Source organism: Equus asinus, chromosome 21 (assembly GCF_041296235.1).
Source record: "Equus asinus isolate D_3611 breed Donkey chromosome 21, EquAss-T2T_v2, whole genome shotgun sequence".
Classification (NCBI taxonomy): Eukaryota; Metazoa; Chordata; class Mammalia; order Perissodactyla; family Equidae; genus Equus; species Equus asinus.
The window spans coordinates 87,966,249-87,982,946 of NC_091810.1; the positions used below are offsets into that span (position 1 = coordinate 87,966,249).

A 16,698-nucleotide genomic window follows, 5' to 3' on the forward strand; every position below is an offset into this window, starting at 1 on the left:
TCAAACTGGTGAACTCCTGGGCTCCCGAATCAGAGCACATGAACCCAAACACTCGGCCATGGGGCTGGCCCCAACACTTGAATTTTTCTTTAAAGACTTTTTTTAAAGAGCAGTTTTAGGTTCACAACAAAACTGAGAGGAAGGTACAGAGATTTCCCACATACCCCATGCTCCCACACATGCATAGCTTTCCCCATTATCAACATCCCCCAGTAGAGCAGTATATTTGTTACAGTTGATGAACTCACATTGACACATCATTATCACTCCAAGTCTATAGTTTACAATGGGTTCACTCTTGGTGTTGTACATTCTATGGCTTTGGACAAATGTATAATGACATGTATCTACCATTACAGTATCATACAGAGTATTTTCAGTGCCCTAAAAATCTTCTGTGCTCTGCCTATTCATCCCTCCCTTTCCCCCTAACTCCTGGCAACCACTGATCTTTTTACTGTCCCTATAGTTTTACCTTTTCGACAAGCTTGAATACTTTTTTTTTTATTATGTTGAGTTCTCTAGAATCTGCTCATCAGATGAATACCAGACTGCTTATTAATGTTTCGTGGATATAAGTGTTATACATGGTGGCTCATAATTCTTGGAACATACAGGAGATAAAACATGAGAGTTTTCAAGAAATATAAATAATGAAACAGCATCCAGTAACAGGAGATGCATGTAGAAGATTCTGAGGAAATATACTATCAACTGTTGAGTTCCATCTCAAGGAGACAAGTGGTAACATAACTAGTAGCCCTTGACTGAGACCTAGGGGAATTTTGGCAGTGAGAGAGGAAAGGGCATCCTAAGTAGAAGGAACGATAAGAACACATAATCTAATATAGGAATTATCTGTTTGTGGGAAAGAGAAAATAAAGAGACCGATTTGACTGGAATAGACCATTTTACACAATAGTTGGACATACTCTATACGAGAATTAGGTGGAGTTAGATTACGAAAGGCTTAAATATTAGTTTAAGTTGTAGTTGAATTCCAGTGGTACTAAACAGGAACCCTTATACATAGTAGAAATTTGAATAACACTATTTTAGGGCTGGAAAAGATCTCCGAGGTCACCTAAGTCGAATGCCTTAATTTTGTACATGAGGCCACTGAGGCCCAGGGAAATTAGATTTGCTTAATTTGAGTCACAAAATCTGATTTCCCGATTCTGAGTCCAATGCCAGATTTGTCACACCACACTGCCTTAGGGCATAAACTGAGTTCAAACCCAGGAGCTCTGCCTAATTACTTTGCCCTAATATGCCACAGGTGAATGGATCTTTAGGAAAGATTAATCAGGCACTACTATGTAAGAAGAACTAGAAAAGAAAGAGATAAGAAACAGGAAGCACAGAAAGGAGGGTAGTCTAGGCCTAGGATGACAACCTAAGGTCCATCTGTGGGAATTGAGAAGAAGTAAACAGATGTGAGGTCTCATTGCGAAAAAACATTAGAGAGAAAGAGCAAACATTTTTGACTCCATGCTTTTCAGATTATGTGCTTGGAGAGATGGCAGTATTAGAAAAAAAGATAGAAGAGGCCATAGGCAAAGTGAATTCTGAGACATCTTATGGTTGAGGTGACAGTGGGGTATCCGTCTATACCTGTCTTCTAGAAAGTCAGAGACATCAGGTTAGATCTTGTTTGAGAGGTTGGAATCAGAGACATAGATTGAGTGGTAATCAGCAGAGAGGTAAGTGCCAAAGTCACCTGTCAAGCAATAAGGCAAAAAGGAAAAGAAAACTATCGTTGAGTTTTGGGGAGTTGAGTCCCCACTAGAAAGGCTGGAAGAGTAGAGGTTAATAAAGAAGTTGAGGGGGCCAGTCCCGGGGGTGAGTGGTTGAGTTCGTGTGCTCCGCTTTGGTGGCCTAGGGTTTTGCCAGTTCGGACAGATCCTGGGCAAGGACATGGCACCATTCATTAGGCCATGCTGAGGCGGTACAACCAGATGACCTACAGCTAGAACATACAAGTATGTACTGGGGGCTTTGGGAATAAAAAGAAGAAAAAAAAAAAGATTGGCAACAGTTGTTTAGCTCAGGTGCCAATCTTAAAAAAAAATTAAAAAAATAAAGAAGTTGAACAAATAGGGAAAAACAAGAGGGGACTCAGGGTAATGTTCCCCTTTTTTTTAACAAACTTTTTTTTTAAAGATTTTATTCTTTTCCTTTTTCTCCCCAAAGCCCCCTGAGATACAGTTCTATATTCTTCGTTGTGGGTCCTTCTAGTTGTGGCTTGTGGGACGCTGCCTCAGCGTGGCTTGATGAGCAGTGCCATGTCCGCGCTCAGGATTCGAACCAATGAAACACTGGGCTGCCTGCAGCAGAGGGCGCGAACTTAACCACTCGGCCACGGGGCCAGCCCCTAATGTTCTCTTTTATAGCAAAACTCCTTGAAAGAACTGCCTATATTTGCTGCCTCTAATTTCTCTCCTCCCCTTCTCTCTTAAACGTACTCTAATCAGTATTTCATTCCTATCACTCTACTGAAACTGCTCTTGTCAAGGTTCCTAGTGACCTTTATGTGCTAAACTCTATGGTCAATTCTCTGTTTTCATGTTAATTGATCCATCAGCAGCATTTGACCAAGTTGAAAACTATGTTCTTGACATTCATTCTTCACTTGGCATCTAGACACCGCCCTTTCCTGGTGTTCTTCCTGTCTCATTGGCTGTTCCTTCTTAGTCTTCTTCATCAGTTTCACCTAATCTCTCTGACTCTTTAAGGATGGAATTCTCTATGGCTAAGTGATTCGACTTCTTCTCAATCTACATTCACCTCTTTAGATATACAGATATACACACACACACATATAAATATGATGACTCCCATATTCTCTCTCCAGCTTGGGCATCCTCCATAACTTCAGACTCAATGTCTAACTCTACGTCTCCATTCAAATACTCAACTGTCCAACTCTATATTTCCACTTAAATATTTAATATACATCTCAAACTTAACCATGTCCAAAATTGAACTCCTAATCTTCTTCTACAAAGCTACTTGACCCGCAATATTCCACAACTCAGTTAACAGCCATTCTATCCTTTTAGTTACTCAGATCTTAAAAGTGACGTCCTTTAATCCATTCTCTCTTTAACTCCCATATCCAGTTCATCATCAGCTGGCAATCCCTTTCAAATATGTCTAGAATTTGACCACTTCTCACAGGCTCCTACTACCCTGGTCCAAGTCAAGATCAACTCTAACTTGATTTCAGTAGTCTCCTAATTAATTTCTATTTCCATCCTGGCTCCTCTGCATTCTATTCTCAACATAGCAGGCTTGATAGTATCAACATAGAGTGATACTATTAAAAGGTAAGTCAGATCACGCCACTCTGCAGCTCAAAACGCTCCACTGATTTCCCATCTTGTTGAGTAAAAGCCAATGTCCTTAAATTGCCCAGAAGGTCCTGCATGGTATTGTGTCACCTGTCTAACTACATTTCCCACAATTCACCCTACTGATTCAATCATAATGTCCTCTTTTCTCTTCCTTCAGTATGCTAGGGATGGTTCCCATCAAGAGGGCCTTTGAATTTGTCTGGAATACTCTTCCCTCAGATATCTATGTCCCCTACCCCTCATTTCATTCAAATATTTGCTCAAAGGTTATCTGATCATTCCATTTGAAACTGCAAAACCTCCCCTCCCCTTCCCCCGAAATTCCCTATCCTCTTTCTTGTAATTTTTCTCAAACTTATATATTATCATCTAATATATCATGCAATTTACTTATTTACTGTCCTCTCCTCCTTGGAATACTAATTGTTTGAGGGCCAGGATTTTTGTTTTGTTTACAGCTATATTCTCACTGCATAGAACAACGCCTGGCATATGGGAGGTACTCCATAGATATGTGTTGAATGAATGAATAATAACAAAGCACTCCTGAAGAATGAGTGGTTAGCAGTAACAGAGAGAGGAAAAGAGGGTTTGAAAATCTGGATATGGATTACACTTAGGTAGAAAGAATTATAGATGATGTAAGGAAAATTTATAATAGCTTATTGGCATAGGAGACCTGTGTATTTTGTCACTCTCATTTTTTATGTTTATTTTACCATCATTCCCTTTGCTATTTTCCCCCCTCTAGCTCTGATAACACTTATCACTAGAGGCCATTAGAATAAATGAGGTTCACATAGTGTAGGCTATTGGTTTATAAACCTGAGAGAACATTCCTTCTCGAACTAAGCTGAGAAGATTGGTCAGTAACTAGCAAAATATGTAGTAGGAATTCATTCCTTTAATTCTTCCTTTTTTTAATCTGAGTCTATCCTTTTAGCAGAATTTCTTTCCTCTTCTTAATCTCTAGCAAGAATGTGTATTTGCTCATTCATACTTAAGACAACCAACTGCCAGCATAAAGCTACACATGGAAATGAATAAGTTAATGAGTGCCCTTAAGGCCTTTGTTGAATTTAAAATACAGTCACATGTGCTGCATAACGATATTTTGGTCAATGATGGACTGCATATACAACAGTGGTCCCAAAAGATTAGTACCATAGAGCCTAGGGGTGTAGTAGGGTGTACCATCTACGTTTGCATAAGTACATTATGACGTTTGCATGACAAAAATGCCTAATGACATATTCCTCAGAACGTATTCCTGTCGTTAAGCGATGGGTGACTGTATCGTTACTATGATTTTGTAAACAACTAAAAAAAAGTCCAAAATTGATTTAAAAAGAAAATTATGTATATTCTCACTGACTGGTCCAAAAACTTTTATATATGGCTGAAGAGAATTATGAAAATTCATGATCAAAACTGTTATTTCTATTCTATGAGATTTCAGGAGAAGATTAATCATTGCATACCTGAAAGAGAAACATAAAAAATATATTTTTTAACATTAAATGTCCATCAAACAAGGTATACTAACCTTCTCTTGTAGACTTGGCTGAAAGTGCTGAACCTTTCCGGATCCCTGTAAGGACTGCCAAATGCTGCAAAACTCATCATCATCTTTAGTAGGTACCTGGCAAAACACAAAAAAATTCTTAAGGAACTGAAACATGAAAAAATAAAGATTCCTTAAAAAAATCAAATAATTTATTCATTAAAGTTATGTAGTGGTAGGATACTTAACTTTCATTATCTGAAATTCCAGTTCTTTTTTTCTAGAGCTCAGCATAATAATAATAAAAGTATTCTATTGGAGTGAAAATGGTCTTTTTCATATGTAATTTTTTGAACAGTTTTCTTGAAAAGTATTTAAAGCATAACAAATGCTTCAAAAGATTACACGGAATCAATATTGCCACTAAGATTTCTTTTGTCTTCCAAAGCACTGACATATTATCTCATTCAAACTAACGTTTGACGATTTTATTTTTAAAATCTTCACCTTACACAAAACTAATCTAATAGATTAAAAAATCAGCTATTACTTACAGAGAACTGATTTCATCCAGATTAAAACTGTGGAAAAATATGCACCAAAATTTAACACGGTTACCTATGAGATTTGAGAGGATTTCTGCTTCTCTTTCCTTTGTTATTATCTACTTATCTGTGTTTTCTAATTAGTCTACAATAAACATGTATTAATTGCATTATAGAGTGTGGTTAAGATTTGGCGCCATGGAATTAAATAAAGTGTCTCACACAAAGCAATTCAGTTTTTCCCAGGAAGATGAAATAAAGGAAATAACCCAGGAGCTGCATGGTGGAAACTTGAAAATTGCTTATGATTAACATGATGTAGTCTTCTCCCTTTTATCTTTCAAAATTATCATTTCATAGCAGATACATTTGGGTTATATAAGAAAAAATTAAAAACCTTTTTAAACAGATATTCCCAAGCTCATTATTTAAATAAATGAATTTCTTCTTTAATATAACTACAATTTTATTACAGAAGTAAAATGCTATCAATAGTATACTAGCCTATTAGCTGAAAACAAATCTGGAACTGACTCAAATCAAAACTTTTTAAAAAGCTAACTTGAATTAGGTCGCTTACAAAGTCTGCCGGCGATTTGTAATGGGGGTGGAGAGAAATTAAAGACTGAGAGTCTTACTTGAGTAGGAACAAAAAGTGATTGAGGGGAATGGTTCAGGCCTCCCAAATGCCCAGAGGAAACTGAGGAAGCTGAGCTGTACTGATTCACAGCTGGTTGTGGTTTCACAACGGCCGTCAACTTCTGATTTCCAGTTTCAGAGCGACTCCCATGAGAAAGGTTCACCAAGGCACTTGTCGGCAGTCGATAACCTCTACCAGGTGAACACCTAAAAGCAAAAGTTATATCAAGATCAGAGGGAAATAATACTAAATCTGCTAGGGAGCAGAAGAATCAAGTAATTTTTGGGTGGACAACCCATAATCCATAATCTGAATTAATAAATATCACTTTTAAATTCAGTTCAGGAACTTGAAATCATAGAAAGATCTCAATTTATAAGATGATACATTTCTGAAAGTTTCCAAATAGACTATTCAGTGCTATGAAGTGGGAAGAAAAGACTGTTCTAGAGGTATGGTTCTGGAAGTGCGAATGTGTGTTAGTTTGCCCTCAGAAGGCTTGCAACATAACAACTAACTAAAAGTTTATGAATTAAACGTTAGACTTCTTTAAAAAATTGGTTTGTACCATCTGGGCTACGAAAGCCCAGGAGCTACCGGAGTGTGGAGCCATTCTTAGTGTGGCTCTACCCACACAACAGGGCAAAGGTTAGCTGTGATCACATTTGTCTCTGGATCAACTGTTGAGTCCAGCCCTTTTTTATCCTCATCTTCCCATCTTAAAGTCCTGGACCTGGCTTATGAGACAAGTATTTGTGGTTTCCTTCCTTCCTGGCCTGATAAGTATTAGATACTAAAATAAGGCTTCTCGTGTCAAAAGTTTTCACCTCTATCACCTATTTTTTTCTCTCTGAGAATACAATTTCCTTATATTACAAGATCATGGAGAAATAGAATTCTTTTATGAGAAGTCTTTTTAAGATTGCTAGATGGGGCCAGCCCTGTGGCCGAGGGGTTAAGTTCGTGCACTCCACTGAGGTGGCCCAGGGTTTTGTTGGTCCGAATCCTGGGTGCGGACATGGCACCACTCATCAGGCCATGCTGAGGTGGTGTCCCATATGCTACAACTGGAAGGACCCACAACTAAGAATATACAACTATGTACTGGGCGGCTTTGGGGAGAGAAAGCAAAAAAATAAAGTCTTTAAAAAAAAAAAGGATTGCTAGAAAATACTTTTGTGAGAATTATGCTTAAAGATTCTGCATTATAGAGATGAATATACTGTAGGCAGGTAACCTTTTACACAGCTCTCTATCCCTCAAGAAATTCACTGCCTCTACCTAGAAGGGGAAAAAAAGAGACTGAGAAAAAAAAAAAAGTTAATCATCTTCAAAATATACTTTCAAAGTAATCGGGCTAAGGTTACTGGTAATCAAACATTCTCATGAAAAATAAAATCAGATATGGGACTCAGACTCCACTGCTGCATATGAAGAGTACAGACAGGATAGTCTTTGGGCAACAGGCACATTCAAATTGCAAAACAGTAATAGCTTTCTGAAGGTGATCACTTGGTATAAGGACTAAAGATTGTGATTTTATGCAAAGAGGCTAAACAAGCATAATCGATTTTTTATTTTAATTACCCACTAATCAAAATAGAGGAGAAAAAGAAACTAAGCTAATTTCAGTTCAGTTTTCTAATTGGTTTTCAGAAGAGAGAAAGGAAAACTGGTAAGGATTTCATTTAATCCTGACAATAACTTAGTGAAGTATGTATCTTCACCAAAGATGAGGAAATTGAGAGTCAAAATGCTTTTAACTGACCTACCCAAGGTAACACAAAGCTTAAGTGGGAGAGCTCACCCTTTCTAATATTCCACGGTGCCTCTTATTCTATCATGATCTTTTTTCCTGCAACTTTAAAGTTTCTATTAGTGTTCCCCCAAAACAGACTTGCCTAAGTCTCACCCATGTTAAACTAAAAACAAACAAGACAATCCTCTTCCTTCAAACCTTCTAACTTCCAGTTATTGTTTCTTCTCTTCATAGTCGAACTTCTCAGAGTTCAGCTCAATCTCCTGCCTCCATTATTACATCTGCCATTCACTCCTCAAACCACCACAATCTAGCTTGAGCAGCCACAACTCTGCTAAAACAGGTGGCAAAGACTTATAACACGTCACTAAATTCAAAGACTGTTTCTACTCCTCAAGTTATTTAACCACTAAAAAAATGCAAATCTGATCATGGCACACCTCTGATTCTGATGGTTTTACATTGCTTTGAGGATGAAGACCAAGAAGATACTAAGATCCCTAACATGTCCTGAAAGGTGGCTTACAAGTTCCTGCACAGTGTGGTCCTTGCTTTTCTCTCTTACTCTAATCTTACGTAGTTGCTGAAATTCAGACACACTTGCATTCTTTTAGTTTTTTTGAATCACTGAAAATGTCCTTTGTTGCATATTCTATTCCCTCTTCCTGACCACGTGTCACTCTTCCTCCCTCTTCCCCCAGTTAATTATTATTCATTCTTTAAGTCCCATCTTACATATCACTTCCTCAAGAAAGTTTTTCTGGAACTCTCAGGACAGGTCATACTCTTATAGAAACCTGAACTTCTCCTTCCCAGCACTTGTCACATTTTAATTAAATAATACCGTAATCAGTTACTTAATTATCTCCCTCACTAAAATGAAATCTCCATGAGAGTAGAAAGCATGTCTAACATTCACTGTTACACTGCCAGTAGCAAGTATGATGTCTCACACATAACAGGAATTCAAATTGTGGACAAATAAGTAATGTAAAGTCAATGGTCACATGGAGATCTTCACAAAGTATAACTATCATCTTAAACACAAACCTTATTGTTAAGCCTCCAGGAAATTCTTCATCAAATAATACTTCAAATAGTACATCAGCTTCTCTATTAGCTGTTAAAAAAAAGAGAAAGATTTAAAAATCACATTACAAAAAACCAGCATATAACTTTGTGGCGTGTAAGAAGCATTACAACTATCAAAAAACAGTGTGGGGGAATACAGACAGTAAATGAAAAGGAAATAAGCTCACAGATTACCTTACTGGTATTAACTTAAGGCAAAATAATAATATTTAAAATTAAATGCTGTGAGGATTAATTAGACTTTTCTCACTGCTTTTGTATATGTTTGAAATTATTCATAATAAGAGCTAACAGAAGAGATAATTTTGCAATTTGCAGTTTAGAGGGTCTTGCATTAAGATAGACAAAAGACAATGAAGATTTGAAAACATGGCAGTAATGAGAGAAATAAACTAGAGAGAATAGATACATCATTAGATAGAACTGGCAGGAGTTCGTGACTTGTGGTGATAAAAAGGATGGAGAAGCCAAAGATGATTCCAAAGTTCTGGCTGAGATGACTTGGTAGATTACAGATGTCATAATTGAGACATGAGGCACATCGGAAAGACAGTGGTGCAATCAACTCAGAGAGAAGCAGAGAAGAACAAATTTGGCAGAGAGCATGATGAGACATATCTGGGGAGATTAAATTTACCAAAAACACCAAGGTAAAGTGAAGTAATTAGCTATAATAAAGTTTTGAATTCTAAGCTCAAATTAATAATAAAGTTTACCATATAACTTCAGAATTGACTCGCTCTTTCTCTCCATCCTCTTTCTATTCTGTTGGTTGTGTTTCTCTGGAGAACCCCGACTAATACAATATCTGATACTATGCTAGCCCGTGGTAGGGGTGAGCGGATGTCTCTCCCATCCCCAGGCTCTTGTTGCCTAGTTGCAATCAGGCTTGCAGAGCTCACCCATTCTCCACCACCCAGCTAGCCCTTTCAACCTGACACTTTTACCTGAAATCTAAACCCAAGAAAGTGAGGCTCAATGAGAGGCAGCAGTTTCTCCTCTGAAGGCTTAAGTCCCACCTTCTAGGCTCTCATTTCCTGTCTCAGGAAGGGGCCACTTCCTCAAAAGATTATTGACAAGAGGACTGTTCATTCCCTTTAGTGGAGATGACTATGGAGATGAGGTCTCAGCTGAGGGCAGTAATGACAAAATATTTCCCTTCATATTCTGTGTCTACGCAGACATGGTTGATCAATGACAGAGCTCTTTTCCACTTCGCCTTACATGTATCTTTAAAATCCTTCTCAAGACAACATTCCAAGCGGTCACTAATACTGTTAGGAGCTGTCAGGAGAAAGGAAACTTTGATGTTATTGGAGTCCCAAGGCCTCATCAGGACAAGCTAGAGTACAATCCAATAAAGCTGAAAGCTGAGCAGCTGATGCAGTGGTTGAGCAGCAGGAGGGTTGCTTCACTGCACCCATCTGACCCCCACCATCCCTAGCCCAGATCCTCCTGTCTCCATTTCCAGCAGCCAGAAATACATCCAAAAAATTCAAAAAAGAATCATGGAAAAAAATTCTCTTTTAGAGGTATGTGGGCAGGGAAGACCCCAATAGTATGTGCAGATGGAAAATGTGGAGAACCACTGCTCATAGTTAGGTAAGAATCAGGGGAAAGAGTTTAAATCCCAGCTCTGCCACGTACCTGTGTAGACACAGGTGGGTCACTTAACCTCTCAGGTAAAATTAAATAACACCTACCTCTCAGGTGGTTTTGAGGGTTTAATGCAAAATGTCAAAGTGCCTGGCACATTGCTGGAACTAAATAAGCAGTTCTCTTAGATTCACGGCCTTCCTGTTTTCCTCCTTTCTGGGCAGTGAGACCAAGGTTGACTGCCTGGGACATGGAAGGACAGTGCTGACAGCACCCTGACCCCTAGGCACCTGATGTGCTGCTTCATGCTGGCTTGACTTCTTTTGGAACCTATGCTGCAAGGCTGCTCACTCCAGGCATCCCTTTGAGGCACATTTAGATCTTTCGCTGCTTCTTCCCTTTTCCCTTCACTATCTCATCTTTTTTTTTTTGGTAAAAAATACATAACATAAAATTTACCAGCTTAACCATTTTTAAGTGTTCAGTACTGTTAACTACATGCACACTGTTAAGCAACAGATTGATAGGTCTGTTTTATATATATAATCTAGTTGTATTCATAAAAATCAAATTAATATGCATATTTAATTTTCAAATCTTTTAACTGTAAATAAGCTCATATGTCATGTTTATTTATTTCTCAACAGAAATCAAGAGATTACAATGACAATTAAGGTAAAGCTCTGAGCAAGATTAGATGAAAGCCTAACTAAGGGGAAGTGATGAAACTTTTCTCTTGGTTTCATGAAAAACATAGGTAGACCTGCCAAGGTCTTATATAATTTTAATATGCTACATCTATGTGACCAAATTCTCAGCAGCATTTCCTCAACTCCCCCCTACCCTTTTTTTGAGGAAGATTAGCCCTGAGCTAACATCTGCTGCCAATCCTCCTCTTTTTGCTGAGGGAGACTGGCCCTGAGCGCACATCCGTACTCATCTTCCTCTATTTGACATGTGGGACACCTCCCACAGCATGGCTTACCAAGCAGTGCCATGTCCACACCTGGGATCCGAACCAGCGAACCCCAGGCTGCCAAAGCAGAACATGTGCACTAATCGCTGTGCCCCTGGGCTGGCCCCTACATCCCCCTTTTTAAAGCATTCCCAGATGATTACACGAGACAGAAAAGGAAAATTGTCTCTGAAAATTAAACTGAAAAAAATTAACTAAAATGTAAAAAGATTTAGTTTTTTTCCTGACTTACTGTTGCTCTCTGCTTAGATATAAAACATACAAATTTGTGTTTTACTTTACAACATAGATGCAGTTGAAGACACGTCAACTGTTGAGACATTACCCCCTTTAATTCCTATGATGGTGCCCCGAAGGCCAACTGGAACTGAAAAGTTCTCTCTCACATTTACAACACGGTCAAAGAGACGGAATTCTGCATCCCGATCAGGAATGACGCCATGCTGCTGTTCTAAAGGCTGAAGAGAAGAAAGCTTTAATTTTTATTATCAATTCTAGTTTAAAAAAGTTTGGCTACTAACATATTGAAAACATTTTGTTCCTTCTATACTTTCAAAATAAAAACAACTGTGAATTCTTGGATAGGAAACTTACTCTATACAGCAAATGGGGCTTTACTGTCACTCGCACCTTCTTATTATTCTTTCTTTGCTGAGAAAAGAAAGTTTTAAAAATATTTAAAAAATATTAAATCATAAAATTATTATTCAGTACTTGAACATATCTGAATTTTAAAAAGCCAAATAAAATGATTACTTTTAAGAATAATTGACGTTCTTTAGATGCAGCAAGGAGCAACAAATTCTCACTTAAAAATTTTTTTAAAGTAAATTTATTTTGTTGAAGAATAAGACATATAAAAGTGCAAAATTGTAAGCATACAGTCTGATGAATTTTTACAGTATGAGAATATCTACATATAACCACACCCAGTTGAAGAAAGAGAACATTACTAAGCACAAGATAAAAATTTCCTCCCAGGGGCTAGCTGCGTGGTCAAGTGGTTAAAGTTCTGTGCGCTCTGCTTCGACGGCCCAGGTTTGCGGGTGCAGATCCTGGGCACAGACCTACTCCACTCAAGGGCCACACTGTGGAGGCATCCCACATACAAAGTAGAGGAAGACTGGCACAGATGTTAGCTCAGGGCCAATCTTCCTCACAAAAAATAAAAGGAAGTCCCTCCCAGTTACTAACCTTCCCAAAAGTAACCTTATGTCTAACACAAAAGATTAGATTTGTCTGTTTTGAACTTTCTGTAAATGCTATCCTGTTCAAATGCTTTTTTACCCTGAAAAGAATTGTATACAATAGTCAACAAAAATTTATATTAAAGGAAAAAAAGGTATAAAGGATTGACCTATGTCAATATGGTGGGTTTTTATGGCTACTTATAAAAATTAAGGTGGCATTCATTTAACAAGTCCTTGCTTTTGGAATCTATTGTGAAATTGGCTTTGATCTTGGAATATTTTGATTATCTAAACAATGCTGGAAGCGTTTTCTCCTATCTTTGCTATTTGTTAATTCTGAGAACTCACACTTAAGCATCAGCTTCCTTCCATCTGTAAGATGGAAATAATATTACCTGTTCTACCTAATAAAAATATGAGAATAATTTACATCCACTGCAATCCATAACTAGCATTCACGTTAAATTTTTTCAGAAAGTGAATTCTTACCTAAGAAGAAAAATGGCAGCAGTTTACTTATATGGCAGTCACCTATCTTTAGAACATGGCTTATGGAAATAAGTACAAAAGGGCATAAAACAGCCCCAACCTACTGAGCCCATAAACTATGGAGTTCATGATTTATACATTGTAAAATGCTCAAGCTTTAAACAGAGTCTATTTTCTTTTATGATAGAGACATTTCATTTATTCTTTTAACAGATATTTACTGAGTTCCATTTATGTGCTATGTATTGATCTGGGTGCTGGAGATAAAACAGTGAATTTTTTTTTATTCTAGTTGAGAGAGACATACAAGAAACAAAATAAGGAAAATATATAACATGTTTGAAGGTAAAAAGCATAGAGGAAAATAAAGCAGGTAAGGAAGATCAGCAGTGGGGGAGAGACTGCAATTTTAAACAGAGTGAACAGGGAAGACCATAGTGACCAGCTGTCTATGTTCCAGCCCACAGCAGACTAGACAGACCAACAGAGCACAATTGGTGCCCACTGACAACAGCAAGAGGAAGAAAGAATATGAGAAGAGATCTAAAGTAATTTTAAAAAGCAGACACAAGAACTGTTACTGGGGTATTGCATATGAAAAAACAACCCTGTGAGCTCTAATACATCCCTAGGCATTGTTACATTATAGCATTGATTAGAGGATATGGCACTCAAACCTGATTCATTAGGCAAATTAACAAACCAGGGAATTTCACAAGAGGCCCCAACCCAGAGCTACTAAATGAGAAGTTCTGGGGCCTGGTTACTCAAAATGCGCTCACCTGGGAGCTTGCTAGAAATGCAGAATCTCAAGCCTCATCCTAGACCTACTGAATCACAATCTGTATTTTAACAAGATCCCCCAGTGATCTGTTGGCAACTCAAGTTTGAGAAGTACTGCTCTAGAGGTAGAATCCAGAGTGTGTTTTTTTTTAAAAAGCTTTATCAGTAACCTTTTTCTTTTTTGAGGAAGATTAGCCCATAGCTAACATTTACTGCCAATCCTCCTCCTTTTTTTTGCTGAGGAAGACTGACCCTGAGCTAACACCCATGCCCATCTTCCTCTATTTTATGTGGGATGCCTGCCACAGCATGGCTTGACAAGCGGTGTGTAGGTCCACACCCGGGATCTGAACTGGCAAACCCCAGGCTGCTGAAGCAGAATGTGTGAATTTAACCACTGCGCCACTGGGCTGGCCCCCTCTCTTAGTAATTTTGATAATTAACTGGGCTTGGGAACCACTTCCAATGAGAAAACTACTGATACTTTTAATGATGACTGTGTATTATAAAGAAAAGTTTAAACTATGTTCAGAACTTTGTGCTTATCTTTTAGTTTTTCCTCCTTCTTTTATTACCCTAATAACTTTATAACACTAAGAGGAAAAGAAAATCACTCATAACTGCTCCTCCTTGATGCATTAACAGTCTTTTAAAAAATTCCTGTCTTATCTATATGCACACATTTAAAAACTGTAATCAAACTAATAGACTACAAGCTTGTATATGTATCTTCTCTTTATAAGTAGGTGGAAATGTGTAAAACATTTTAGAAAGCTCTGTATCCAAACGGGTTAAACTAAAATTTGGGGGCTTAAAGTTGTAAACTTTTGTTAAGTGGAAACATTTCAAAAACAATGCTAGACAAATAGATTTTACTCTACATTGAAAGACAATTAAAAAGAACCATAATTTTCTATCCTCAGCAGAATATCAATGACCTTTCAAAAACATCAAACTCTTGGCACTGAGCCTTATATTTTTTCCTAAAAAGAAAGAGTCATCTAGCGGTGATTTTCCAGACTCTATTCATAGCTCTTGAATGTGTGATAACAGAAGTCAAATAATAATAGCTAAGCAATATTAGGCATTAACAATAATAGCTAGGCATTATTAGGCATTAACAATAATAGCTAGGCAATATTAGGCATTAACAATAATAGCTAGGCATTATTAGCAGGAGTTTACATGTATTAACTCAGTTAATCTTCTTGATGACCCCATGAGGTAGGTATTATTCTACTCTCATTTTACCAATGAGGAAATGGAGGCATGGAAAGGTCAACTATCTTGCCTAAGATAGAAGGTACTGAAAGAGGGATGAGGGAAGATGACTTCAGAGCCCAGACCTCAACTTACTCTGCTACTAGCTCAAATAAGACAATGCTGTGTTAGTAAAGCGGTATCATTTTAATAAAAAGGGAAATGTGTGAAAAATAAAATTGAAAGTTAAAAAAAGGAATATAATCAATCCATTTTCTATGACATCAAGACAGGGAATCAGAAATAGATAAAATAGTTAAGCCTACACAGAACATTATTGCTTTTTAAAATCAAGACATAAAAAAATAGGATAGATTGAGTGGGATTTCAAAAATACTTAGTAACTGAATGAGTTTGTGAGTGGAAAAGTATATTTGAGAATGGTTCTGTAAAAGTGAATTAAATAAAATTTTTATATTCTATAAAAAGATGAATTGTATCTTTAAAGAACTCAGAATAGGAAGGAATAGGGAATTAACTTTATTTCTCAATCACAAACTTTCTATTTTGACTAGATTCACAAAATATTGTTAAAATTAGAAACACTATAAGGACATAAACTTTAAATGCTATGCCTTCTGTATATTGAAGTGCATTTATATTTATTCAGATAAACTTACTAATGGACCCTGGAAATGACTAGAAAATTTTTTAAAATTAAAGGATAGTATAATCTCCATTTTATTTAATTTACTTTTTTGCTGAGGAAGATGTGCCCTGAGCTAACATCTGTTTTCAATCTTCCTCCCTTCTTGAGTGAGGAAGATTAGACCTGAGCTAAAATCTGTGCCAATTTTCCTCTGTTTTATGTGGGTTGTTGGCACACCATGGCTGATGAGTGGTGTAGGTCCATGGCCAGGATCTGAACCTGTGAACCTGCGCTGCTGAAGTGGAGTGTGCTGAATTTAACCACTAGGTTATGGGGCTGGCCCCCAAAATTATAGGATAATTTGACATGAATCAGAATCACTGAGTATATGTTTTATTTGGTTGAAATACAAATAAATTATTTGTAGAATAACATATAGTCCATTTAACTTCAAATATCATCAATAATCTTGGTTACTGAAAATAAGTACCTTGCACTTTTCAACTTCTTCTTCGATTTTCTCGACAATAGCTGCATCCAGAATTTGTAAATCACAAGAAGAACGAGACAACGTACTGACAGGATGTCCCTTTAGCCATGTAATAATTTCTTGAACTTTCTCAGCACTACATTAAAAAAACAATAATTTTTTCATATTGATTAAAAGCTTCAGAGGGTTTACATAAAAGAAATGAGGGCTGTGAATTATAAAAGCATTAAATGTATAATAATTAATCACTACACTTAATTGGGACTATTTATAAATCTAATATAAATACAGCCATGTTACTTCTCAGTAATAAAAAAATCACAAAAATTAGTTTAAGAGTACTTTACTGATGTAAATAAAATAAAAAATTACATTAAGATCTTAAAGCCAAGAGAAAACAATACAAAACCCTGTCCAAAAAAGTAATAT

The 16,698-nt window shown here is 37.1% G+C and overlaps 1 protein-coding gene across 2 annotated transcripts in view; it reads right to left on the bottom strand.

Moving 5' to 3' along the window:
- XRN1 (5'-3' exoribonuclease 1) overlaps window positions 1-16,698 on the bottom strand; it is a 117,847-nt gene that overhangs the window by 25,702 nt on the left and 75,447 nt on the right. For both annotated transcript variants that reach the window (XR_011496620.1, XM_014852041.3), the window contains exons 27-32: window positions 16,270-16,405; window positions 12,063-12,119; window positions 11,794-11,926; window positions 8,855-8,924; window positions 6,044-6,251; window positions 4,903-4,998 (exon numbers count right to left, since the gene is read on the bottom strand). Coding sequence is in view for 1 of the 2 variants with exons in the window: in XM_014852041.3 (XP_014707527.1) it covers window positions 4,903-4,998; window positions 6,044-6,251; window positions 8,855-8,924; window positions 11,794-11,926; window positions 12,063-12,119; window positions 16,270-16,405 (700 nt within the window). In the remaining variant the exon portion in view is untranslated. The remainder of the gene's footprint in view (window positions 1-4,902; window positions 4,999-6,043; window positions 6,252-8,854; window positions 8,925-11,793; window positions 11,927-12,062; window positions 12,120-16,269; window positions 16,406-16,698) is intronic.